We start from the raw sequence: 26,224 nt of genomic DNA, 5'->3' as shown, positions 1-26,224 counted from the left end.
CCCATTGGTGGGCACAACGCTTGAGAGAGTGAATGCCCAGAGCAAACAAGAGGATATACCTCCGGCAGTGGGTGGACCCCATGGCAGTGCTGTATTAATTTTACCTGAATTTCCTCTTCTTGTGATGTGGGTTTGTTCACGATCCTGACAGGACACATAGGCCACGGCTATGTCTACACTTGCTCCCTCCAGTGAGAAGCAATGGCTTCATTGTCTTTCAAGAGTTGGATAACGTCCTTTGATCTCAGGGGATTGATTCCACAGTTTCTTGGGCCATAAACAGCTTTGGTAGCATTGAAGAAACGTCTTGTACCATTAATGTCTATGAGATGCTGGAGTTCTTGCCTCTTGAGCTCAGTCAAAACAAAAGTGTAGATGCTTTGCTGCAGACTTCAGCAAGGACTGAACTTATCTGCCTGACAACCCTCATCCTCTCCTGGGGTACATATCTGTCTGGACCACAGGCACTGAAGCATACACCACAGCATCCTCGTTCTACTTTTTAGTGAGATAACGAGAGTGCAGCTAACGTACATACATATACATAAGCCACAAATCACACCCATGGCTGCAGCATAACTGCACCATCACAGTGCACCTGAAATATAGCTGTCACTCCATCATTTATTAGCTTTTTTCTTCCATCATAAATCCCCTCTCCAAAGCTTATTGTCCAGAAATGTGCCAGTGCCTGGAGGAAAGTTTTCAAAAGGCATTACCTTTTCATTTTACATTCCCTTCAGTTTTCCAGACATAAGATGAGTTATTCTGAAACCAGTTTAGAGTCCAAATGATCTGCTAGCACCTTCTTGTTGTTTACTACATTTCAGGTGCACTTTCTCTGTGTCCATTCTTTGCAGAATACACATGGATAAGGGTCCTGGCTGGATGTTCCTTTAGCAGAGGACAAGAGACAAATGAAGGCATAAAGTATCTTAGGGTGTGTCTACACTTGCATTCCTCTTTCAAAAGAGGTATGCAAATGAGGCATAAATTTTGCATATTTGACATTTCATTTGCATATTCTAATTTCGAAAGAGCTTTTTTCGAAAGAAGAAAGCTAGTGTAGACGCTGCTCATTCAAAACTAAGCCCCATATTTTTCCCATTAAATAAAGGGAAGAAGGATTCTTTCAAAGATGGGTTTACTTTCAAAAGAGCAGCATCTACACTGGCTTTCTTCTTTTGAAAGAAGCTCTTTTGAAATTAGAATATGCAAATGAGGTGTCAATATTCAAATTTACACTTCATTTGCATTTTCAATTTACCTCATTTGCATACCTCTTTTGAAAGAGGAATGCAAGCGTAGATGCACTCTGTATGTTCTATCTTTTTCCTAAAGCTGCAGCAAAAACCCTGAGTAACCCTCCAATCTTCATTTTTGCTCCCAATTTGTATTTTAACAAACACTTTTACTTTTTCCACCCCAAAAGTGGGTTGACGCTCAGAGCTGTGAAAGCAGCATGCCAGGGTTATTAAGTGCTCAAGGTTTGCTGTACTGGAGGAAGAGAACACACATCACCCTTTGGAAAGTAGAAAGCTGCACTGCAAAGTGAATGCTTTCCTGAGAAAGATAAGTGTGAATGCTCCTGTGAATTTGAGAGATAAGTGAATAACCTCAAGACTTTTGAAACCAAGCAGGACAAAATACAGACAAATGTAATCAGGAAAGTAACAGAGGTAGCTGTGCTAGTCTATATACTATCAAAACAAAAAAGCAGTCCAGTAGCACTTTAAAGACTAACAAAATAATTTATTAGATGATGAGCTTTCGTGGGACAGACCCACTTCTTCAGATCATAGCCGTACCAGAACAGACTCAATATTTAAGGCACTTTTATATTCAAATTCGACACATTAACACATGGTTTGAACCGGGATGTGAATTTTCTAGATCATTATAGAGGCTCTTTTGCATACTTGGCTTAATCTAATTCTTGACTCCCCCCACCCTTCTGCCCCTCTACTCTCTGATTTGCTCACCTTGATAATTTGGTGATTTAAGAAGATGACAAGTTTGCATTTTATCCTTGTGAAATACTGTGCAACATCTGTCAGTTAAGGAATTTTACTCTCTTACACCCCAGTGGGGATCAGAACCATCACCTATGGGAAACGGTGGCTTTTCCATCACTTCAAGTCTCCAAATATAGACCCAGTGCCTTTCTGGAAGACATACAAAATATGGGGCTTGGTTCAAGAGTCACTGGATAGACATATGGTCTGTGGCTATGTTTACAGTACCAGATAAATTCAATTTTATTAAATTGGATTTTATAACGCTGGGTTTTATAAATTTGATTTTGAGTATCCTCACTTCCCACAAAGTCCACACAAAGTCGAGTTTGTGCTGCCACACTGAATGGCCAAACATCGACAGTTACAGCAGTGCGTTGTGGGAACCTATCCCACAGTTCCCTCAGCCCCACTTTCTGCACCCTCTCCCGGGCCCTGCTGCGCCACCACCATGAGCAGCGCTCACCCTGCTGACTGGTTTCTGAGTCCCCATAGCTGGGGGAACCAGAAAACTCAGAAGTGCTGCCATGCCTGACTCATGGGAGCTGGGAGCCAGGTGCAGCAGGGAGTCAGGTGCAGCAGTGCCAGTCATTTTCCCAGCTCCCATGAGTGACGGAGCCGGGAGCCAAGTGCAGCAGCCCCAGTCAATTTCCTGGCACCCTCGCAGGAGCCGGGAGCCGGGGCAGCAGTGCCAGGCAACATCTAGAGGCTAATGAATTTGATTCAAAGGCATGGCACTTCCACACTGGCCTTCATTCAAACTTTTAAATTCAAACTTGATGATACACCCAGCCATTTCAATAATGTTATGCTATCAATATTAGTGCTCCCTAAATTGAGCTAATGGCAGTTACAGTGAAGACAGTCACTTGGTACAATCACGCTAACAGCCTTAAATTTGACTTTATCTGGTAGCGTAGACGTAGCCGGCATTGCACCGGATATCAGACTAGTTGATCTCTTATTCCCTTTCAGGTTTATAATTTGTCAATATTGTGGACTTTATCTGTTTATTGAAGTGTTTTCCATGAACAGTGGTTCTTGCTTCATGTTGTTTCCCATTTTTAAACGAAAGAAATGCAACTGTGTTTATAGCCTTAGGGATTTTGTGGAGAGTGTTTTTTGTTATTGTCTCCTGCAGCAGCTTTTCTTTCTCACACCCAGAGCTGAAAGCATTCAAAGCCTATTAAAACATCACAGATCTCTTTTGAGCCATGTAAAATTTCTGCAGCTGTGAGAGGCCTGGATGCATGAACCAATGTCTTCTTCAACAACACTGATTTGCTATTATTTAGGTAAATCTGCTAATATCCTGACTTGGCATCCAGTATAGGAAAACAAAAAATGCAGCAACCTGGCTATCAGCTAGCTCACTTACTACATCTCAGGTAGGTGCAGCTGGTAATGTTTTCTTCTGATTTCCTTGTTCAGCTCTCATGAGTCTAGGTATGACCCCTGGGTGCTGGAACCAGGAGTGCTTTGAGTACAGTGGTTTCCGTCATACGGGATATGTTTACACTATGTAATCTGTAGACAGAAGTTACTGTTGGAAGACATCTTCCAACAAAGCTTCTGTTGACAAATTGCCGCCACACGCACAAAAGCAGATCAACAGAATGGCCAACTGGAAGCACAGCAGACAGAGGGGCCCCCAGAGCAACCACACAGCATTTTTGTCCCCATATTCTGTCAAGAAAGGCTTTCTGCCTCATGGGGGAGAGGCAGAAGGCTGTCAGCAAAAGTGCCGAGTTCTGTTGACAGTATGTTGACAGAACTAATTTTTAGTGTAGACGCTCTGCAAGTTTTGTCGTAGACATAGCCATAGAGTTTACACTTTGGTTCAAACGCTCTCAGCGTGCTCACTACACAAATTCTTCCAGCACCCCAGGGCCACTGCTACTGTCCTCTGCAGCCATTTTCCAATCTCAAAATCTTTTCAGTCAGTCTCACAGTGCAGCTGAGAAGTTTTGAGGGCTATCTACGAGCATCTCCAGTGGGATTCATTTTTGTGCAGTGTTCCCAGCACCGGAACAATGACGTGCATCTGGATATTTTTCTCACCAGGTTCATTTGTTGTAGCCTGGCACTGTACCTGAGATGTTTACTGCTGTCAGCACAAATTTGATCAGTTTACGATCCAGGCATGCTCTGAGATGATGTATTTCTGATGTAAAATTGAAGACATAGTGCATCATTTCTACATTTACATGTTAGAATGCCTGTATCTCCATGGTTCGCCTCCAAAACCAGACAATTTTTAGGTAAAGAAAGCTGGGAATTTCAGAACAATAGCAGGTTGTATACATTGGTAGGTGTTACATTATCTTGTAAATAAATGTAAATTTAACCTGGCAGTCTGTCCCCCATTGACTGCAGTATTGCTATCTCTTATGATTTTATTGTGATCCTCTTCATATTCAGTAGGTTTTTTAAAATCCTAGCTCCCAGAATCATGTGAAAATATAAGTCTCTGCTTTCATTATTAAAAAATTGAGTTTCTATACTTCATAGTAACCTAGGAAAGCTTGGAAACTGTGACTCAAGTGCATATTTAATCTGAAAGAAATTATCTATGTCAGTTCATGCAAAGTTATTGGGCAAAAACCCTTCAACTTTTCTATGGGTTCAGTTGGACCTGACACCTTTCAATAAATTTTATTATGTTCAAATGCTGGGTTATCCATTAAAATTACTCAGTTCATCAAAATCTAATATGTTGTTAGTCTTTTTTTCTCTGCTAACATTTATCCAAGTATTAGAAAGCTACCTTTCTCTATAACCCCTTGAACAGGAGAGATTTCTTTCAATTTTAGATTTCATGGGGTCTCTGAAAATGAGTTCTACATGCTACTGGACTTTTTTTTTTTTCCACTTCTCAGAATCTTACTGGGTATTTGGGTAAAGAAACATGTGGGGTTACTTGCCAAGATCAATCATGACTTAATAGCTAGGAAAAGCCTTCCAGATGCAATGTGAGGTCCAGTATTCATGCTCTTTTCCAGAACATTATAAACTCATTCCCCGTGGTGCCTCCTAATGCAGCCTTTGGCAGAAGGAGATTCATTTCAGTAGTACTGATTGTTTCTTATATAAGTTCTAAGATCTGTTATTTCCTCCCTACTTTAAATGTTGGGAGTTGGACTGAGACCATGGCAGGCTAAATTAATCCCGCTGTAACTCTGCTGAAGACTGTGTGCTCAACTGTATCAGCATGAAACTTGTCTAACGTTTTTATTTTTAAAGAAACCTTCCTCTTAAAGTATTTGCTTACTTCTATCACAGTGTTTCTCCTTCTCTCAGTGAGGCTGGATGCTGCAAGCCTTGCACCTATGAAACTCCAAGGGAAGTCAATCGGTGTTATCCACATGGAGAACTTCCAGGATCGGGCCCTTAGTTTGACAATGCACAACTCAATGTATCAAATAGTTCCAATGTGGTTTGTAATGGCTGTAGTATATTTCCTTGCAGAGTGGTACAGTCACTAGATGTCTCTCTGTACCATGCACGTTGTGGCCTGTGGTTATTTTTAAACAAACAAACGAGCCAACCAACCAACCAATTAAGTTCACAGCTAGATGGGAGCTTGCCTGTTTGTGTGACTGGATCAGCTGTCTCCCATGCTCCTCCTCATGGCCTATGGTCATGTGACAGGCAGCTTGCCTCAGCTTCCCCTCTCCAGCTGTTCAACAAACCGAACCCTTTTATTCCCTTCCAATCCCTTTTCAGGTTCTACCTTTAAAAAACTAACAAACATTCAGAAGAAAGTTTCTAAGTACCTCTAAAAGTCCACTCCAAACAAATGTTCTCTTCCTCCTCACAGACCCCCCTGCCTGGGGTCTTTGCTATTTTGGCAGGCTCTACCTGCATGTAGTCTCAGTCCTAAATCCCAGAACTCTCAGCTAGGAGCCAAGCCTATTCTTTCCAGTATGGCAAAATGAAACCTGTTGTCACTATAGGGTAATCACACTGTTCTTTTTCCATGGTGCGGCTTAACGCTCATCTACATGTTCCACTAGGTCAATGTTCTGGAGATCAGTCTCCTGAGTTTGATTAGTGCGTCTAATAGGGACATGCTAAATCAATTGCTGATCATGCTCCCATCAAGCGTGATGGGAAAATTTCTCCCATCAACCCCCACAGTAGGGACACTGCAGTGAGTCAAACTAAGTTACGTTGACTCCAGCTCCGCTATTTACAAAGCTGGATTTGCATGTTAGTTTGACTTTGGCTCCTCGTGTACACCTACCCTTACTCTGAAATCACAGTTGATTGACTCTAGCCCTTCAGGGGTGAGCCAGCCTGTTCCAGGCTGGTTGTAGTTTTTGTTTTCTAGGTACCTTCTATTTGAGAAAATCTATCCTGTGCACCAATATAACAAGCCAGTAGGGAATGCTTTCACAATACAATGTTCTGTGGTCTGATCTGGCAGTAACTATTCAGCCAAAATTCCCCTTGAAGGTAAAGAGAGGTAGCCATGCTAGTCTATTTCAGCAAACAAGCAAACATGGAATCCAGGGCCCCCTTAAAGTTTACCAATTTTCTGATGCCATAAGCTTCCATGAGTAGCAACTACTCACAAAAGCATATGCCGTAATAAAATTGTTAATCTTTAAGGTGCCCCCGGACTTGTTTTTATTGAAGGTAAGGAGTTTTGTCTGAGTAAGGGCTGCAGGGTCATGCCTTTGATTGCTCTTTACTCTTCTGGTGACTATTCGAACAGTGATTGCAAGCTCCAGATGCTAAGTGGCTGAAAAGCTTCTTCCCGCAGCAGCAGCAGCCCTGCCTGGACCCCTGGCAAATATCACGAGCTAACAACCTGTTGGTTATGTCATCAGATTATGAATGGGGTTATCTAGATAAGGGGTGCACAAAGTGGGGAGCGGGTCCTCTTCGGGGAGTCAAATTTCATAAGAGGAGTGCAACACAATTGGCTGCTCAGCCTCAGGCTCATCTGTCTCTAAAAATGTTGAAATATGTTACTGTTTTTATGGATGTGTATTCACATTTATATTCTGATTAATAAATTTTTTACATTCTACAGACTTGTTTTCTTACATGAGCCAAAACGGTTGTGTTTTTTTTTTCCTATGAACATAACCAAAATTTCCATCAGATTGGATTATATTAAAGAGGTTGTGGGGAGGGGACCCTGCTAGTTGCAGGGACAAAAAGTGCGGCCCAGTGTAAAAAGTTTGCTCACCCCGGATGTAGATGGCACATCCCCTTTATACACTGAAGTCCTTGTGATTCTTTTGTCTCCAGTACTCTGAATCTTTTCTGTCCACCCTGAAGTATTTTCTTGCACAAAGCTCTTGAACGATTTGCCCACCATCCCCTTGATGGTGCACAAAGGAACACTTCCATGCCTGCATACATTACTAGGTAACCTAAACACTCTTCTCATTCCATTCTATTTTCCCTCTTGGAGAGAAAATCCAGTCTCTGCCTCTATCAACAGCAATAAAATCCTCTTGTCCTCCTGGCTTGCTGTGGGCTTCTGCGCTCTTTGTGTCTGACTTAGAATCATACCCTCAGCCTGCTTTACATCTCAATGTTAACTGAGCAGGGAGCATTTGGGGCTCGATCTTGTTCATTTTCCTCCCAGGAGTAACCCCCCCGCCTTAAAATCAACAGGGCTAATTGTGTGAGGAAAGAGAACAGGATTTTGCCATTTGATGTTCTGCTCCTCTCTTCTTGTTCTTACACAGAAGTGAGCAGACCTGTCAACGGAGAAGACACTTGGGCTACGTCTACACGTGAAGCCTACATTGAAGTAGCCTATTTCGATGTGGCGACATCGAAATAGGCTATTTCGATGAATAACGTCTACACGTCCTCCAGGGCTGGCAACGTCGATGTTCAACATCGACGTTGCGCAGCACCACATCGAAATAGGCGCTGTGAGGGAACGTCTACACGCCACAGTAGCACACATCGAAATAAGGGTGCCAGGCACAGCTGCAGACAGGGTCACAGGGCGGACTCAACAGCCAGCCGCTCCCTTAAAGGGCCCCTCCCAGACACACTTGCACTAAACAGCACAAGATACACAGAGCCGACAACGAGTTGCAGACCCTGTGCCTGCAGCATGAATCCCCCGCTGCAGCAGCAGCAGCCAGAAGCCCTGGGCTAAAGGCTGCTGCCCACGGTGACCATAGAGCCCCGCACGGGCTGGAGAGACAGCATCTCTCAACCCCCCAGCTGATGGCTGCCATGGAGGACCCCACAATTTCGACGTTGCGGGACGCGGATCGTCTACACGGTCCCTACTTCGACATTGAACGTCGAAGTAGGGCGCTATTCCGATCCCCTCATGAGGTTAGCGACTTCGACGTCTCGCCGCCTAACGTCGAAGTTAACTTCGAAATAGCGCCCGACGCGTGTAGCCGCGACGGGTGCTATTTCGAAGTTAGTGCCGCTACTTCGAAGTAGCGTGCACGTGTAGACACAGCCTTGGTGAGCAAAGTAGTTATTCATTGGGAAGTGACTGTTTCTTCACAGTATTGTTTTTCTTCATGTGAATTCATTTGACTTGTTCCTGTGATGGAGTGGGAGTGGCTCAAAAGATGATGATCACATGAAAGATAAATGGGCTGAAATCTTAATTTGCCATTGTGGTAGCATGGGGTGATGGTATGATAATGAACCCTTGGTGGTCTGGGTATTGGCATCATACTTTTTGAAAGAGGAATTAGATTAGACCTGAGTGTATTGCTGCTGCCAGCACTGATATAAAAGCACTGAACCAGTGCTTACATTGAACAAGACAATTACCTTATTGTAAAATAAAACAGGCCTTTTATTTGAAAGAAATGATTGTAAAGATTCCAAGGGTAAGAAGCAACTGTTGCATCAAATCTGGGGCTTGGCTTCAAAGGGAAATTGACCAGTATGACTATAGCTGTATCATTATGCTATAACAGGGTGAACCTCACTAATCCGGCACCCTTAGGACTGAGAGAATTTGCCAGATCATGGGAGGTCAGCAGCATAACCAACACTTCCCCTGCATCCTGGGCAGTTAGAAGACATTTAGAGGTAAATTAGAACTAAATAACAGCATGGAACACTGAGAGCCAGGATTGGTGGGTGGAAATAAATTTTATGGGACCACGGGGAATTTGGCCACATCCATGATAACTGATTGTTCAGCAAACTAAAATCGTCCCAGATTATGGATGTTTCTGAATGAGAGAGGTCCAGATTAGAGATGTTCTGCCTGTATAGCTAATCCAGTGTAACACCCCTGCCACTGTGGGTACCTTATTCAAGAATAAGTGACCTTACTCCAGTACAGAGTAACTACATGGGAAGTAACATCAGTATAGCCTACTCATACAGCTCTGTTTTTGCCAGTGAGTTTTTCCAGGTGACAATGCCCTTAGGGTCAGATTCTCCACTGCCTTGCACCTCATACAGCCAGTTACCCTAATCGTAAGTGGATGTAAAAGACAACCAGATGAAATCATTGGTGTTATACTCACTTTGGCCTGATGGAAATGCCTATCCAGTATGCAGGGCGATGGAAAATCAGGCTTTTACATTGTTGATGGTAGCAATGTTGAGGATGAGGAAATCATTCCAGTTCATGAAAGTGGACTCTTCAAACAGCTGTTGTCTTAGCAATACTGGCAGGACATCGGCCTGGCCCAGCCCTAAGTGCACAGGAGTGGGTTCCAGGTGTGTTTATTTTCATTGCATGTGGATGGAGGCATACTTTCTTGTTGTGGAACTGACAGAGTGACAAATGGGAATTGGCATGTACACGGGGCTGGGGTATAAGATGGGTTCTTTTTATCTGTTTATCTAGTTCCTTCCTTTCTTGAGCAGCTTCTGGATTTGGGGATTTAATCTGGCCTGTCATACAGGTGAAGGCCTGCAGCAAAGTTTATGAAAGTCTTGACTGGGATTAATTTCTGGAATTCAAGAATGTTTGCTACTGGGGTTTTGGTTCAGGACCATTCTGGGGTTTTGGTTCAGGACCATTCTTTCAGTCTGGATGCAGACTGTGAGCAAGAATATGGCTTGCAATGTATCATTTGCCATTATCATAAACATACAGTTTTTCAGGTGAGCATTTAGCTTTTCTATTAATGTGACATCTCAGAGCATTGGGTGACCTTTTTAAAAAATCTAATTTATACAAGGACAATATGTTGGCTGTATAATGTTGAGAGCACAGCTGACAGCATTCTGCTCTGCAGTGACACCCATGAGATTGTTGAATTTACCATGGATTTACACTAGTGCCACTGAAAAAGTGCATTTTGTCCAGTTTACTTTACTAACGACCTTTTTTAATAGACACAGAAGTACCTTAGGATGTAAATGCATATACAGTTACTATAAAGAAAACTGGCTGTTGCTAGAAACAGTGCAAGGGGTTGGTCTCACCAGCTGATGCAAAGGCACAGTTGTTGTATTTAATATTCAAATGTTCAGCAAGCTTAACAATTTTAATTACAAAGTTTCGTTACTAAACAAAGTAACATCATCAGTGCCTAGTGAGAGAGCCTCTAAAACAGGTCTTTATACAGTCCTTTTACATAGTCCTAATCAATGATTAGTTCTTAATTGGTTACTCATGCCTTCCAATTTAAACTGATTGCCAATGACCACATTCTCATTAGCTGTTCTTCTTCTATTATCGCTCAGTCTCATAGATTCAAACACCTTGTCCAAGTCAATATGCTGGTTAATTGCATCGTTTCCAGAAAACCACGCCTCCAAAAAGCGGAGTGTGAAGCGGAAGAGAAGCACTTTAATTATGTATTTAAGTTGAATGGCTATTCAATGAATTTTATTTGAAGATGTTTATATAAAAATCAAAAACCTATAACCAGGGAATCTCCAGTTAAAAGAATAGGATTACCATACATTAGAAATGTTTCTGAGATGACATTGAAGTTATTAGAGCTGTTTGGGATTAAAGTTGCACACAGACTGACAAATACATTGAGGAACATCTTATCTAAACCAAAAGACTTGGTTGAACATACATGTAAAACTAATGTGATTTATAAGATCCAATGCTCAAATTGTTCCAAACATTATGTTGGACAAACTGGAAGGAGGTTAAGTACACGTATATATGACCATCAAATGGCTGTAAAATGGTGTGATCCCTTATTGATTTCATTGCACGAAGATAACACCGGCCATAAATTTGACTTTAATAATGTGAATGTGGTAGGACAAGTTGGATCTAGGCAGGGAAGAGAATTTTTGGAGGCGTGGTTTTCTGGAAACAATGCAATTAACCGGCATATTGACTTGGACCCGGTGTTTGAACCCATGAAATCAAGAGATAGTAGAAGAAGAACAACTGATGAGAATGTGGTCACTGGCAATTGGTTTAAATTGGAAGACATGAGTAACCAATTAAGAACTAATCATTGATTAGGACTATGTAAAAGGACTGTATAAAGATAGGTTTTAGAGGATATCTCAGTGGGCACTGCTGATGTTACTTTGTTTAGTAACGAAACGTTTACAATTAAAATTGTTAAGCTCGGCGAACATTTGAATACTAAATAATTGTTGTACTTGCAGTGCCCAATTCTACCTTCACATACCTGACCTCTAAGCCCTAAAGTCACCAATTTAAATCTGGGCTCACAGCTGGGTTCACTTACCCTAAACGCAATCTCTCCCCCTCACATTCTCCAGAAGCAGAACATCTCTTTAATGGCACATATTTTAGGCGATTAATACTGTATTTGTAACCCTGATTTATTTTATCACTCAAATTGCAGCTTGATTTCTACAGTAGAACCCCGAGTTACATGAGGTTTGAAATCCTGCGCAGCCTCTCTTAACTCAAATTTAGCACAAGTTAGGGGTGAGAGAGAGCCAGGAACCAGGTGGCAGACTGGATCCTGGCACTCTTAAGCTTGCAGGAGCCAGGAAACTAACCAGTGCACCAGCGCTAGTCAGTTTCCTGGCTCCTGCGAGCCCAGTGGAGCTGGGAGCCAGGTTGCTGCCTGGTTCCCAGCTAGCCGCCACTCTGGGAGCCAGGCACGATTTTGTCTCAGTTTGACCATCCTGACATAACCCTGAAGGGCCTCTGTATATTCTGTGCAGCCTGGATCTGGGACAAGAACCTTATTATCTTCTGATCAGTGCAGCTGGCAAGCTTACAACCTGAACTATTCAAATCAGTAATATTTACCCTCCTTAAATCAGGCTTCACTTGACCTAGGTATGAGATCGGAATCAAACCTTGCTGCTGAGGGTTTGGGTCTGGAATAAAACGTGCTGGAGTTTAATTCTCTGCCACCACACTGATTTCCAGGAAGGCTGCTACTACTGGGGTAAAGAGGAACGGAGTTGTTACTGGATTGGGACAGCTGTAGACGGGCAAAATTTGGTCTGACATATTTGCAGCAGATTTACAGTTTAACAGGCACAGGCAGCAGGTGCTCGCCTCATAATCCACTAAAACTATGTTATCTAGCTCACATAACAACATATTTATCAGGATCCAGAGGTGTCAGATCTACAAAGAGAGAATGGTATCTCTGCCTCAGAGTGTTTTTTTTTAACTGCAGAAAAGAAGCAGATTGCTAGGAACGCTGCCTCAATCGGAAAGAGCACTCCTCCTTTTTGAAAGACTGAAGCAATAAAAATTCTTGTCAGTTCTGTTCTGATCTGATCCACTCAGAGGGGAAAGCTTGCTCTTATACCTCCTGCCATGACATCCTTCATTTCATGCTGGGGAGGCAAGGCAGGCATGCTGAGGGGACTGTGAGAGTGAACAACAGTAGGTGGAAGGACAGGGCCTGAATCCTGCAAAGAGACAGCTGCAGGGCTCTGCCTACGTGCAGACTTCACTCCAGCACAGGAGTTCCCCCACAGAGCTGGCTGCTCAGGAAGGTGTACAGAGCTAGGACTTTTTGGGCCATGCACTTTTATTTACTGTGACCACACTGTCCAATATGTCTGGCACTCTCACATGCAGTGAACAGGACAGTGCGTTGTGGCGAATACGGGGGTGGCTAACCTGCAGCTCTCAAGTCACATGGGACTCTTAGAGCCTTTAAATGCGGCTCCTCCTGAAAGCCACATGTGGGGAGTGCTATCCACCCACTGTATGCATGCGCCCCGCCACTTGGTGGGAGAAGCACCTGGTGACAATGGTGCTGGCTCCAGCGGTGGCTGTGGTGGCGGCCCCAGCAGCAGCCTCAGCAGCGGCTCCGGAGGCTCTGGTGAGTTGCCAGCATTGAATTAAAATGGGGGGGACTAGGGGTGCCTGGCTCTTGGGGAGGACGTTCAATTAGAGGAGTTGGGTGGGGCTGGAGGTGCCTGGCTCTAGGGGAGGGGGAGGTCATTTATTTAGATAATTATTTATTTAATAATATAATGTGGCAAATACGGAAAGATGACAACCACGACTGTGGCAATCTTTGAATTGCTATTGGATACCGCTGTACTACGCAGTCATTTGGTATAGATATGCTGAACAGTGCAAACTGACAGCCTAAATGTGTACCTACCTGTCTGCTAGAGACAGGGCGACGAGGCAGTCCCAAGGGGAGGCTCTGTCAATATGAGAGACACTGCTTTCTCTCCTGCGGGGATTTTATGTTGCTTGTTTCCCTGAAAGTAAGCTATCTAGACCTAAATCCTAGCCAACTGCATCCAAGTCCAAAGCAGGGAGTGGCTGGGAGTGCTGTGAACATTAACAGTCGGTAGTATGCTGGGTGTATAATACAATGGGAAGTAAGCATTGTAGGCTATCTAACCACTAGGCCCACATCACCTAATATCCTGAGCTCTTTTGAAAATATGGCTGCTTATCTGATATTTAAGTGGGAGCTGAAGGTGATTATAAAACCTATGTTTTCGCATAGACAAGGAGTAAAATAATGTACAATGTCATCTTCCCTGATTGGCTGTAGAAGACACGTGCCTTCATGGTGAAGAGGATTATAGTAGAAAAGCCTATTATATTGAACCTGTTGCTCATTACTGAGTACATTGTTAACCTCCAGAGCAACATCCTGCCAGATCACAGGGAAGGGAAGGTAGGACAGAAGGCAGCGCGGGCTGTAGTATGATAGACTGTGGTGATATTAATTTAACAAAATAATAACATTAAAGTTTAAAAATTAAACATTCTGCTTAAATATTACATGTGGCCAGGGCTGGCAACATCCTTTGCTGGGCCCTGGATAATGGGAGGTGGGACCGGGGCAACCAGCCATCAGCATCGTCTGGACCACACCACATCTCTCCAAGCCTGCTCTGAGTGCTTCCTGAACTGCACCTTGCAGGGTTCTGGTGGTGATTTAAAGAACTTAGGGCTCCATCCACCTCTGCTGCCATGGTAGCCCTGCTGGCAGACCAGACCCCCTTTAAATTCTTGGGCTTTGGGGATTAAATTGCACTCCCTTCCCCGCATCGAAGGCCCTGCACATTATGGTTTTCAAATTCCTATTGAAACAGGTTCTAAACACAGTTCCCTGTATGTTGTACAGATGTTATTATTTTCTACCAAAAAGTTTGCCTCCATCACTAGGACTGGAAACATGAATTCTAATTTATAATTTATATAGGATGAAATATTCTATGTTCCCACAAAAGTGGATGTAGCTTTCCTCCAGCAAAGCATCAACATTGCTGTTGTCCATGTGACAAGGGGGCAACTGAGTGGAAGTCACTTTCCTATTAACTAGAACATTGAACCATGACAAGGGAAAATGTCTGCTATTGTACTTTTGCTCCCAGACAGATTTTTCAGATCCGCTTTTGAAAAAGCAAAAACAAAACCCAAAACACCCGTGAAACTTTAGATTCACACCACTGGGAATTCAATATTGACCTGATAAAATTACACAGTTGATGCCATAAGGTGTATTTTAGGAAAATGAGTGTTACAATGATCTATTCTACTCCAAAGCAGTGTCATGAATCTGTCATGACACACAGTGAAAGACGCCATTTTGATTATACCTTACTTACCATGGAACTCCACCCCAGCCTAATAATAAAACACTGTGTAACAATGTAGGAAATAAATTTGACAGAAGGAAAGTTACAGAAGAGAGTTTCCAAACACATGATGTATCACACAGTTATATCTAGAACTGAGTATTCAGTTGACTCTATTTGGCAACAGCCAAGCAAACTTGGGCCCAGAGTTCCAAATCCTGGTTTGCTGAACAAAACATAAGTATGGGAAAGACAGGCGATGTTCTGTGTTAACACAGCTTACAACATACTGGTCCAGATGCATTCTGTTACTTTAAACTGTCTGGGATTTTCTGGGCTTGCAGCATAGCGGGCTCTGTAAGTCTGGGGAAGCATATGACCTGGTTGTGGCAGCAGAGTCAGTCAGCCAGCAGATAGCCCACTGTTTTGTGCCACTCTGTTTTTTAGGGAGCAGTCTGCTTTCTCTTTCTCTGGTTTTGAGTTATTGTGTGTTATCATTCTGAACTGTAAGAGTTAAGTGACGTTACGCTGCAGCCTTTGGGCAAGAGTATTTTCTTCGTATGGAACCTAAACCTCCCCTGGTCCAGTAAAATCTGTTGTTTGGGACTGCTGAGGTCCCAAGTACACCAGACCGGGAAGGTGCAACCCGTAGCTATGCCAGTATAACTATAGCAACAAATCCTCCAAGTAGGAGGATTTGTAACTGATACCAGTAAGAATTATTTTTTTTCCAGTGTGGCTTATACCAGTTCACTGAACGTAAGGCACCAACCCAGCAATAGGACACTTTGCTGGAAAAACTACACTGAGAAGAGGACTACGGCCAGCATAGCCAGATCTGCAGGAGCGAGGGCAGGCTGTGAACGGTGCCTCCCTGCGCCTCGGGGCTAAGGGGCTCTGGTGAACATTTCCGGGATTCAGGGGAGCCAAGGCAGGCAGGGAGCCTGCCCCAGCCCCCGCTGTGCCACCAACCAGGTGCTGAACAGCCCAATGAGCAGTGCCAACCAGAGCCGCCAGGACCCCGCTTTGGCAGGGCACTGGGCTTGCCGGCTGCCCGCACCGCGAGCAGGGCCTGGCGCTGGGCAGGCGTCACCCAGCCACCAAACTCCCGCCTTCTGCCCCTGCCCCGCCCCTATCTAGACCCCGCCCCCTCCTTCCTCCAACCACGCTCCCGCGGAGTGGCGCCCCGCTCAGTCCTTCCAAACCCCGCCCCCCGGCCCAGCCCCGCTGCCCAAAGCCCCGCCTAGTCCCTCTGCAGGCCCCGCCCCCTGCCGTCCCGCGCCGCGAGGCCCCGCCCCAGCCCGCTTCTTGACAGTCTGTGGGGTGGCTGGGTCGGTCGGGGGAATATGGCGGCAGTTGGCGGGCGGCAGCCGAGGCCTGGCGCCGCGGTGACAGCGCTCCTGGCCGCCTGGTTGGTGCTGGGACCAGGCCTGAGCTCCGCCGCGGCCGACTCAGAGCGAGGCAGCCCCGGCCAGCAGCAGAGCCGCGTGCGGGTCCTGAGCGCCGCCAACTGGAGCCTGGTGCTGCAGGGCCAGTGGATGGTGCAATTGTGAGTAACGGGCTCGCCGCCACCCGCCCCCTCCCCCACCCCTCCGGGGCCCCAGCGATCCACCCCTCACCTGCCCTGGGTTGCTCCACCCGACACAGTCCGCTCCCCCGGGGCAGCCTGTGCGCCACAGCCCCCCCCCCCCCCCCCGACACAGTCCGCTCCCCCGGGGCAGCCTGTCCGAAACAGCCCCCCCCCCCACCGACACAGTCCGCTCCCCCGGGGCAGCCTGTCCGCCACAGCCCCTCCTCTCGACACAGTCCGCTCCCCCGGGGCAGCCTGTCCTCCACAGCCCCCCCGCCCCGACACAGTCCGCTCCCCCGGGGCAGCCTGTCCGCCACAGCCCCCCCCCCCCCCCCCGACACAGTCCGCTCCCCCGGGGCAGCCTGTCCGCCACAGCCCCCCCCCCACCGACACAGTCCGCTCCCCCGGGGCAGCCTGTCCGCCACAGCCCCCCCCCCCCCCCGACACAGTCCGCTCCCCCGGGGCAGCCTGTCCGCCACAGCCCCTCCTCTCGACACAGTCCGCTCCCCCGGGGCAGCCTGTCCTCCACAGCCCCCCCTCCCCGACACAGTCCACTCCCCCGGGGCAGCCTGTCCGCCACAGCCCCCCTCCTCTCGACACAGTCCGCTCCCCCGGGGCAGCCTGTCCGCCACAGCCCCTCCTCTCGACACAGTCCGCTCCCCCGGGGCAGCCTGTCCGCCACAGCCCCCCCCCCCCGACACAGTCCGCTCCCCCGGGGCAGCCTGTCCGCCACAGCCCCCCCCCCCCCCCCCGACACAGTCCGCTCCCCCGGGGCAGCCTGTCCGCCACAGCCCCCCCCCCCGACACAGTCCGCTCCCCCGGGGCAGCCTGTCCGCCACAGCCCCCCCCCCCCCAACACAGTCCGCTCCCCCGGGGCAGCCTGTCCGCCACAGCCCCTCCTCTCGACACAGTCCGCTCCCCCGGCGCAGCCTGTCCTCCACAGCCCCCCCCCCCCCCCCGACACAGTCCGCTCCCCCGGGGCAGCCTGTCCGCCACAGCCCCCCCCCCCCCGACACAGTCCGCTCCCCCGGGGCAGCCTGTCCTCCACAGCCCCCCCCCACCCCCGACACAGTCCGCTCCCCCGGGGCAGCCTGTCCTCCACAGCCCCCCCCCCCCCCCGACACAGTCCGCTCCCCCGGGGCAGCCTGTCTGCCATAGCCCCCCCCCTCGACACAGTCCTCCCACCGCAGGGGCAGCCTGTCCTCCACAGCCCCCCGCCCCCGACACAGTCCTCCCACCCCGGGGGCAGCCTGCCCGCCATAGCCCCCCCCCCCGACACAGTCCGCTCTTCCGGGGCAGCCTGCCCGCCATAGCCCCCCCTCCGACACAGTCCGCTCCTCCGGGGCAGCCTGCCCGCCATAGGCCCCCCCCTCCGACACAGTCCGCTCCTCCGGGGCAGCCTGCCCGCCATAGGCCCCCCCCTCCGACACAGTCCGCTCCCCCGGGGCAGCCTGCCCTCCACAGCCCCCCCCCCCCCCCCCCGACACAGTCCTCCCACCCCGGGGCAGCCTGCCCGCCATAGCCCCCCTCCGACACAGTCCTCCCACCCCGGGGCAGCCTGCCCGCCATAGCCCCCCTCCCCCCTCCGACACAGTCCTCCCACCCCGGGGCAGCCTGCCCGCCATAGGCCCCCCCAGAGTCCACTTTCCCTTTGGGGAGCCTGTCATCCATGGCTCTCTGGACACAGTCTGCTCTCCAGCAGGGGCAGCCTATTCTCCATAGCTGCTCCCCCCCTCCCCCGATCACCTGTCTTCTGCTCCATACCTATGGAGAACACCCCTGCTCCAGGACAGTCTGCCCTCCATCACAACCCAGCCCACTCACCCTGCTCTTTGGACCATCTGTTCATTGCCCCCTACCCAGGGACAGTTTGTCCCAGGACAGTTTGTCCTTCTTGCTCCCCGCCCCAGTGACAGCCCTCCATAGTCGTCCCCCGATGTTCCATCCGCTGAAGCCACCACTCCCGCGCAGCTCCCTCCTGGGACACTGTGTCCACCAACCCCACCTCCCCAGACACTGCCTTTCCAGAGTCTGTTTCATGTCACCCCTCCCCCTACAGTCTGTCCTTAGTCACTTGGCCCTTCTCCCAGCAAGAGTCCGTTCTCCATAGCTTCCCTCTACCGTTTGAAACAGTGCATTTCCCCCACCTTGCCTGCATCCAGGGCAGGTTGCCCTCCCCATTAAGAGTCCTGCCAGCGACAGCTCCCCTCATTTTGGCTCAGTTCCTCACTTTATTGCCCTCCCCCCCGCCTTCCTGGAAACAGCCCGCCGTGTCCAGAGACAGTTCATTTCCTTTCACCCGCACCTGCTGGGGACTGTGCATCTTTCTCATGCACAGTCTGTCCCCCTCAACTGCCCCCCTGGGGACTGCTCCCTACCTCTTCCCACAGCCTGTGGCCATTGCCCCGACTTGGGCAGCACTCTGTCTGAGGGAGATGGGATGACCGTACTGTATACTCCCCTGCCCCTCAAACTACTGTAGGCAGTGAAGTTACAACACTGTGCACCCTTTCCGGCCCAAACACCCATCCTGAGGAGGGACAGGTCCGGGGGGGGGGAGAAATACCACAGTGGTCTAAATAACGTTGCCATCCTTAGGCTAACATTTTCCTATACTGCCTTAGAATGAGAAAGGAGTAACTGCGTTACTTGCAACATTTATTTTTGTTCACATAGTAACTAACGCCCCCACCCCCACCCCAAGTATAGTGTGTTTCTTCAGGTAATAGATAAGAACATTCTGTAATATGAGTCTGATCCAGAAAATCCAGGGAGGGTCTTACCAGGCTCCTAGTTTTCTGTTGCTCCCCTCAACTCTGTTATACAAAGGAAAAAATGTTTATGATATGAATATTATGTACTATTACGTCTCTGTCTTCATCAGAGAGGGATGAAATCTACTCAATAATTTTTGCATAATACGGGCCAAAAACACTTAAGAACGTGCTGAATTTGCTGCTTGTGGGTAGTTCCATGGACTTTGGTGAGACTTTGCATTTGGATAATTAAGCATGCGCCCTGAATCTTCTATGCGCTAAAAGCTTTCATTGGAATAAGGAATGCAGAACTGGAACACAGTGTATGTGAGTGTAAGTAGGTTGTTGAACTAGCTTGCACCATAACATCCTCTGGTCCCACTTCTTACTTCCTAGCTGGGTGTGTCCAATTCTTATCTTTGGACGATATGAAGCACAAAGTGCTGTATGAGCCCATTTTTTCTCTCATTGACATGCATTGGTGTTCAGCTATTGACTTTTATGAAAGTGGACCGCACCTCATGTAGGGCAAAGTCCACTAACATCAATGGAAAATGCTCATTGACTGTAGTGGTGATAAGATTTCACCCAGGATATCAGACTATTCATGTTTCTGAAATACAGATATTTCAAACTTCAGGCCAGCCCACCTATATTTGTTTAGAAACAACAAATTTGCATTTCCACAAAGCCTTTTAAAAACAAAAGTTAAGAGGGGATTATAATATCCTATGTTTTTGTGCTCAGGGGGGATGTTGACAAAAGTGGAATTTGTTTCTTGGAATGTTTGCTGCTTTTCTGTAAAAGCATTCTGACAGCTTGACTATCCACGCAGGTAAAAGCAAACCTATTAGTGATACCCTTTGCAATGATGTTATGAGAAGTGTTTGTGTGTGCTTGTTTCTTAAATTCCATTTTCAACGAGAACAAAGAGCTTAGTCCTAAAATGAAGCAGCAAGTTAGTTTAGATGATCTAATTCTGTATGCTTTATTCCTAGAAAGTGTGTGAATGTCTGAACAACATGAGTCAAGGTTGATTGCAGTGGGTGTTAAGTTTCAGTAAATACATGGATAGATTTAGAATGTAAACTACCATTGCATCTGAAAGTTGCATTAATGTTTGGTTTAGAATATTTCCCGAGGCTTTTTTCTACCTTATTTTTCTTTTACAGGGATTGAGTCACCCTGTAATGGGAAGTTAGTCCCTTCCTCTAATATCTAGCTCCACCTAGGAATTCTGGATCTTGGGAGCCTGTTGAATTCTTAGTGATACCAGTTAGTAGTCTGAATAGACATTATGTCCAACCATCTTGAAGTCATTACTTTGGAGACACTCCCTCACTATTGTGAGTAAGGTTTGTAGGATTGGAATTGGATTTTTCATTGGTTTATTTTGTATTATTGTGTGTCTGAAATGCAAAGATGTGATAAGAAAATGAAACAAAAGTTTCTGATAAAATAGAGGAAAACAATAACATAGAGTTGAGGTTATCAAGTAGTTAGAGTCTTGCCTTGTTACTGCCGTATGTCAAATATTCTAGGTCACTGAAAATCAACTAAGTTAATCATATTCTAGGATCTTTTCAGTAACTACAAGTTGGAGACAATCTTAGTCTAGACCTCATGTACGGGATTTAAATAGAAGACATTTTGTGCAATATATAACAAAGCTTTTCACTCACTCAAACCATTTAAGATCTAACACACAGTTTAGATTTTGTCAGTTTGCAAATCATATTTCACACACAACTGTCCTGTTAACTCTGCATTGCAGTAGTGAAAATAGATGATGTAATGAGTTGTGGGGGCGGTACGGTCGGGAACCTGTCAGCCCAGATTTTACCACTACCTGAGTCTGAGGAGCAGGACTTGACTTAGCCAAAGTCTTTTCCCTTATGATGGTTGCATTCTATTTTTACATAGACACTAACTGTATGATACCCTGGGCAGCCACATGAGGCAACGGCTGGAGCGCCAGGGTCCAGCATCCCCCAGTAGCCACGTGGGGTTGCAGAGTCAGGGCTGGAGGGCCAGTGGCTGTGGCCAGGGATTGGGAATTGGGGGAGGCATTAACCTCCCTGGTCTGGCAGAATCCCTCCTTAGGAACCAATCAGGTATTGAGGGTGCTGAACCAGGCATGTGCAACCTGTATAATGCTGCTGTCTAGACCATGTCAATCTACATATCTGAAAAATGCTGTCATTTGTTCAAAGTGATATAATGCAAATACTTAGGGAATAATATAAACTCATTAGCCTAGTGCTGATACTGTTTATAAGCAGCAGATAGAAAAATCTTGAATGTCAGCGTTTCAGATTTAACTTATTCTGCACAATACCAGCTATGAAGGGTCAAATTCTTTTCCAGAATGGTACTGTGTATCATTATAAAACACCCCAATAAAAAATTGCTTACGGATGGCTTATTGTAACTTCACCTGTGCGCAGCTGGCAAAGTTTCAGAATCTGGGATATACTCCAGAACATTTTCGTGGTGGGGTGTGGTCACAGAGCATCCCTGGGGAGTGTTCCCTAATGTGCTGATCAGGCCTCTGACATCCACCTTCTTGCTCTCTGGGACTCCCTGTCTCACACTCCTTCTAGGCCAGATCCTCTGGTCTTGCCACACAAGGCACAGAGTAGGGGATACTGCCTCCTTGCAGAGCAATGCAGACCCTGAAACACTTGGGATCTGGGAGGGTGCAGTTCTAGGGCACATCACCGAGGAAACTAATTCCCAAAACTAACCCCCCCTCCAAATTTATTTTTCTCTGTAAGTTTTATGTAGTGAATCTCATCAGGAGAGACATGCCACAGTAGTTGCCTCCCCCAGGTAGGTTATTTACACTGGGCCTGAAACTAAGCAAAGGTTTTTTTTATTAAGTACAAACAGTAGGATCTAAGTTGTTGCGAGTGAAAACAGACAGATCAAAGTAAGTCACTAAATTAAGTTATGTATGAAATGTGTGGTTCATTCCAAATCACTTCCCGAAATAGCTGTTCTTATTGGAGGTATAAATTTAAAGTCAAAGATGATCTTTTGCTCTGAGTGGGTCTCCAGCCCTACAGAGTTCTATGTTTCTTCTTAGAGCTGAGGAGTCCAATAGTAGATCAAGGATCGCTGCACTTGTGGTTGTCATCCTTGCACTTTTTACCACAGGCCCCCTTCTTACCCTCTCTAAATAAATGCCCCCTCCCCCCGAGCCAGACACCCCCTGTTCACACCTGTATATTCCACATGGGTCACCAGAGTCACCGCCGCTGGAGACGCTGCTGGATCAGGGGCTGCTGGAGTTGCAGGTGCCATGCTGGGCCCTGAGGCCACGCTGGGCTGCAGATGACAGGTCAGCAGGATCCATGCTGGGGCCAAAGAAGTTGCACAGCTCCCAGATGGAGTCGCAAGTACCACACCGGAGGAACTCCTACAGAGGTTGCTTCTGCTGCCACATGCTTATCCCATGATGTGGTGAGGCATGTGCACAGAGTGTCCAGAGGGGCACCCCAGGTGCAGCTCTGCTGAGCTGTGGAGCTTAATTTCTCCACACTCCACTGCCTCATTCACCACACGAGGAGTGTATAGGACACCACCGTCTTAGAGTATCAACAGCTAGATGAAGATAAAGAGCTGGTAGCTTTGCACTGCTGAAATAGACTTCCCCCTCACAGAGTTGGAATCTGTTGTTTGGTATCCCTTCTTCTCATGTTAAAACACCAGATTCAAAATTGATTTCAGTACCAGGTGGTACGGTCACATGTCTTTTTAGCACCAACCACTTTCTAGGCTTACCGCACAAAGCTGTTTGGGTAATCACCACAATGATTTGTAATCATTAGAGTTCTGGGGCACCAATAATGTGTCTCATCCACACATTTAAAACTATAATCAGACTTACACTTCATAATTCTAACTTCATGTACAAGCATGGTACATGCACCAAAATAGGGTATAATAAGATCCAGCAGATTGTAGCTTTTAGAACTGATAGGTTACATGAGATATTTTTTGTAACATGTTTCTGAGTTATGAATATTTATAGTCATAAGCTGATTTTCATAAAGCATGGGGAGAATATCACTGTTTTATCAGTGAAATGCAGGATAACTGTCTTTGGCATAAGAGCTTTACTCCCTGTAGACAAAAGAACACGTTTTACTTGAGGGATGCTGGTTGTTGATATGTAATACCACTCATTTGTCTTCCATGTATAGTGTGGGCAAGTCTACAGTATAAGGTGTTGTGCTAACACTGTGCACAGCAGTAGAATCCAGAGTTAGTGTTTGCTGTTGAGGTTTTAAGTATAGTTAGGGTAAAAACTTATTAAAAATCTATGTCTGGCCCAGGCTTGTGGGACTTGGACTGAGGAGCTGTGTAACTGCAGTCTAGTATCTTGGGCTAGAGCCTGGGCTGTAGACTCTGATGGGTGGGAGGGTCCCATGGATCTAGCTGGAGTCTAAGCCACGTCTACATGACAATCAAATAACCACTTAGCCCATGCTCTGCAAATCAGAGTCAGCTGGCATGGGCCAGCCATGGGTGTTCAGTTGCAGTATAGGCATATCTTCTGCAGCCGTCGTGGACAAATTGATGGAAGTCACCTCTGTCTTTTCTGCTCATGTGAAAAAGCATCAGTATACTTCATTGTGATATGGGTGTTATATGAGTTAATTCCTGGATCTTTATATCGACTGGTCAGATGACATGCATTTGAGACTTACTGAGTTTTGTGAAAGGTGACACTTCTCTCACCTTGTCATAGACATTGGGTCTCTATTCCTGCAGAATCTTGTTGAATCTGCATTCTCCAAAGGAATAAAAGATAATTTGTCTGCCCTGGCTTAATCAATACAGGCTGATGTTGAGGCAGCTGTTATAAAAACAAGATTTGAATTTGAAAGATTTAAGTCCCGAAGAGCAGTGATAACATTACTTGCATTCCTAATGTTTTGTTTTGTGTATTATATATTTGTGATACATATATTGCTTGCCTCTCAGTGCATGGTTTAATGAGGTTAAAAAAAGCCATGTTTTATCAGCCAGAATCTCCATGCTGTCTCTGTGCTGCTGTGCATGTTAAAAAACCTCAGTCAAGGGCTACTCTTTGCAGTGCTTTGCCTCTAAAATAACGGAAGCGGAGGAAAACAGTGGCAGAAAACAGTGCCAGTGCTAGTTGCTGTGGGTAACAAAGTGAACAGTGTATTGATGCCATGAGTCACAGCTTCCTGCTTAAGTGAAATGCTTGATTACTTTATCATATTCAGCTGTAAAAGGGAGGAGATGCTTTTAAGAGCATAATTATGAATTCTTTTTATGTATCTCTGTTTTGGAGTTATTTATATTGAGGAAATCACACCTTAAATCTGAATAAAATGCCACATTTATTAACAGTCATATTCATGGCTAAGAAGTCTTACATGCACACCCTGAGTGGAGATCACTTAAAAAATAGACTATAGGTTCAAGTAAAGAGAAAGTGTGATGCTAATCTGACAAAAATGTGTTAGGGGAATGGGGAGGGTGTTGCAGATGATAGGAGGAAGAGCAATAGAAAGGTTATTGGGGAAATGCAGTCTGGAAAGTTTTGAGGCTGGTGGACAACAGTGATAGATTCTTGTGCATAATAAAATCTGAGGTGAAATCCTGACTCCAGTGAAGTCAATGAAAGTTATTCCATTGATTTCTCCACTGATTTCTCTCTCATAACATCCAAAATCCCTTCTATATCTTCCTGATCAATAGAGCCTGGCTTTTTAGTGTGGCTTTTGGGTTTCATGTGTTCCTCGTTTTAGAAGGTCTCTTTTGTGTATCTCGTGTCAGATTTACATTGCTGCTTATGTTGATCTAACTTATATTGCTCAAGGGTGTGAAAGACACCCTGCCCCGAGGTGGAGCAAGTTACAGTGACGTAAGTACTGTCTGGGTGGGCAAGAGACATTCTGCTGCCAACAGGGTTTCTGCCTCTCATGGAGGTGGAATAATTATGTCAATGAGAGAGCACTCTCTCATTAGCGTGGCACAAGAATGGACAAGCTTTGGCTTGAGGGCCACATCTGGGTATGGAAATTGTATGGTGCCCACAATCAAGTTGCCCCAGGGTGCTATGAAAGTCACCTAAGCCAACAAGTAACAGCCACATGAGTCATGTTTCAGTTGTGTAGCTGGAGTAATGTGTGACCTGATGCCTGTCATGCAGATCTTGAACATGTGGGAATGCTGGGTGAATGGAGCAAGGCAAGTCCCCAATCCTGCTTCCCAGCTGGAGTAGGACATTAGAGCCAGAGGACCAGATCAAAAGGCCTAAGGGACTGGACATGGGCTATGGGCCATAGTTTGTCCACCCAGGGCATAGAGTATTGTCGTCATATGCATTGCATTGGCACTTCTGCACCTGACATGATAACACTTCTCACGAAGACCTGCCATCTGTCTCCCTGAACACCACCAGGTCAACCACTCTGGTCTCAAGAATCTGTACTTGGTGTCTGAGGGCCAGAAACTCCTTGCACCAAGTGCACATGTGCCAGCTGCCCACAAGGCAGATAATCATACATGCTGCCCTCACTGTTATAATCTGGTTAGCCTCCTCCTGCTGCTGGATGTCTTTGTACTCATGAATCACTGTATTAATAAAGCTTTAGAGCAGTGTTTCCCAATTTTACTTGGCCAGGGAACCCTTTTAAATTTGAGAGGATGTTGAGGAACCCCTAATAACAGTCTTATATATGGAGCTGAAAAAGTAGACCACAAATAAGTAAGGATAATAATAAACAAATGCTAAACAAGGTCATGAGATCAACATTTAGTTTTATTGCACATATTTTAAAAAGTCACATTCAGTGTGTACAGAACATAAAGCTCAAAAACTGATATGCATTGTATTGGCAGTTTTCAATGCAAAGAGTGGTTTTTCTTTTCTTGGCAAACTCTTTTTATACTTGGTTTAATACTGGAAA

The 26,224-nt window shown here is 46.3% G+C and overlaps 1 protein-coding gene across 2 annotated transcripts in view; it reads left to right on the top strand.

Annotated features, from left to right (window-relative positions):
* The first annotated feature begins 16,256 nt into the window (after positions 1-16,256).
* TMX4 (thioredoxin related transmembrane protein 4) overlaps positions 16,257-26,224 on the top strand; it is a 53,118-nt gene continuing 43,150 nt past the window's right edge. For both annotated transcript variants that reach the window (XM_074989346.1, XM_074989345.1), the window contains exon 1: positions 16,257-16,497. In XM_074989346.1, coding sequence (XP_074845447.1) covers positions 16,295-16,497 — 203 coding nt within the window. In that variant the 5' untranslated portion in view covers positions 16,257-16,294. The remainder of the gene's footprint in view (positions 16,498-26,224) is intronic.

Source organism: Carettochelys insculpta, chromosome 3 (genome assembly GCF_033958435.1).
Source record: "Carettochelys insculpta isolate YL-2023 chromosome 3, ASM3395843v1, whole genome shotgun sequence".
Classification (NCBI taxonomy): domain Eukaryota; kingdom Metazoa; phylum Chordata; order Testudines; family Carettochelyidae; genus Carettochelys; species Carettochelys insculpta.
Note: the sequence above shows the minus strand (reverse complement) of the source record. Positions and strands in the feature narration are given on the sequence as shown.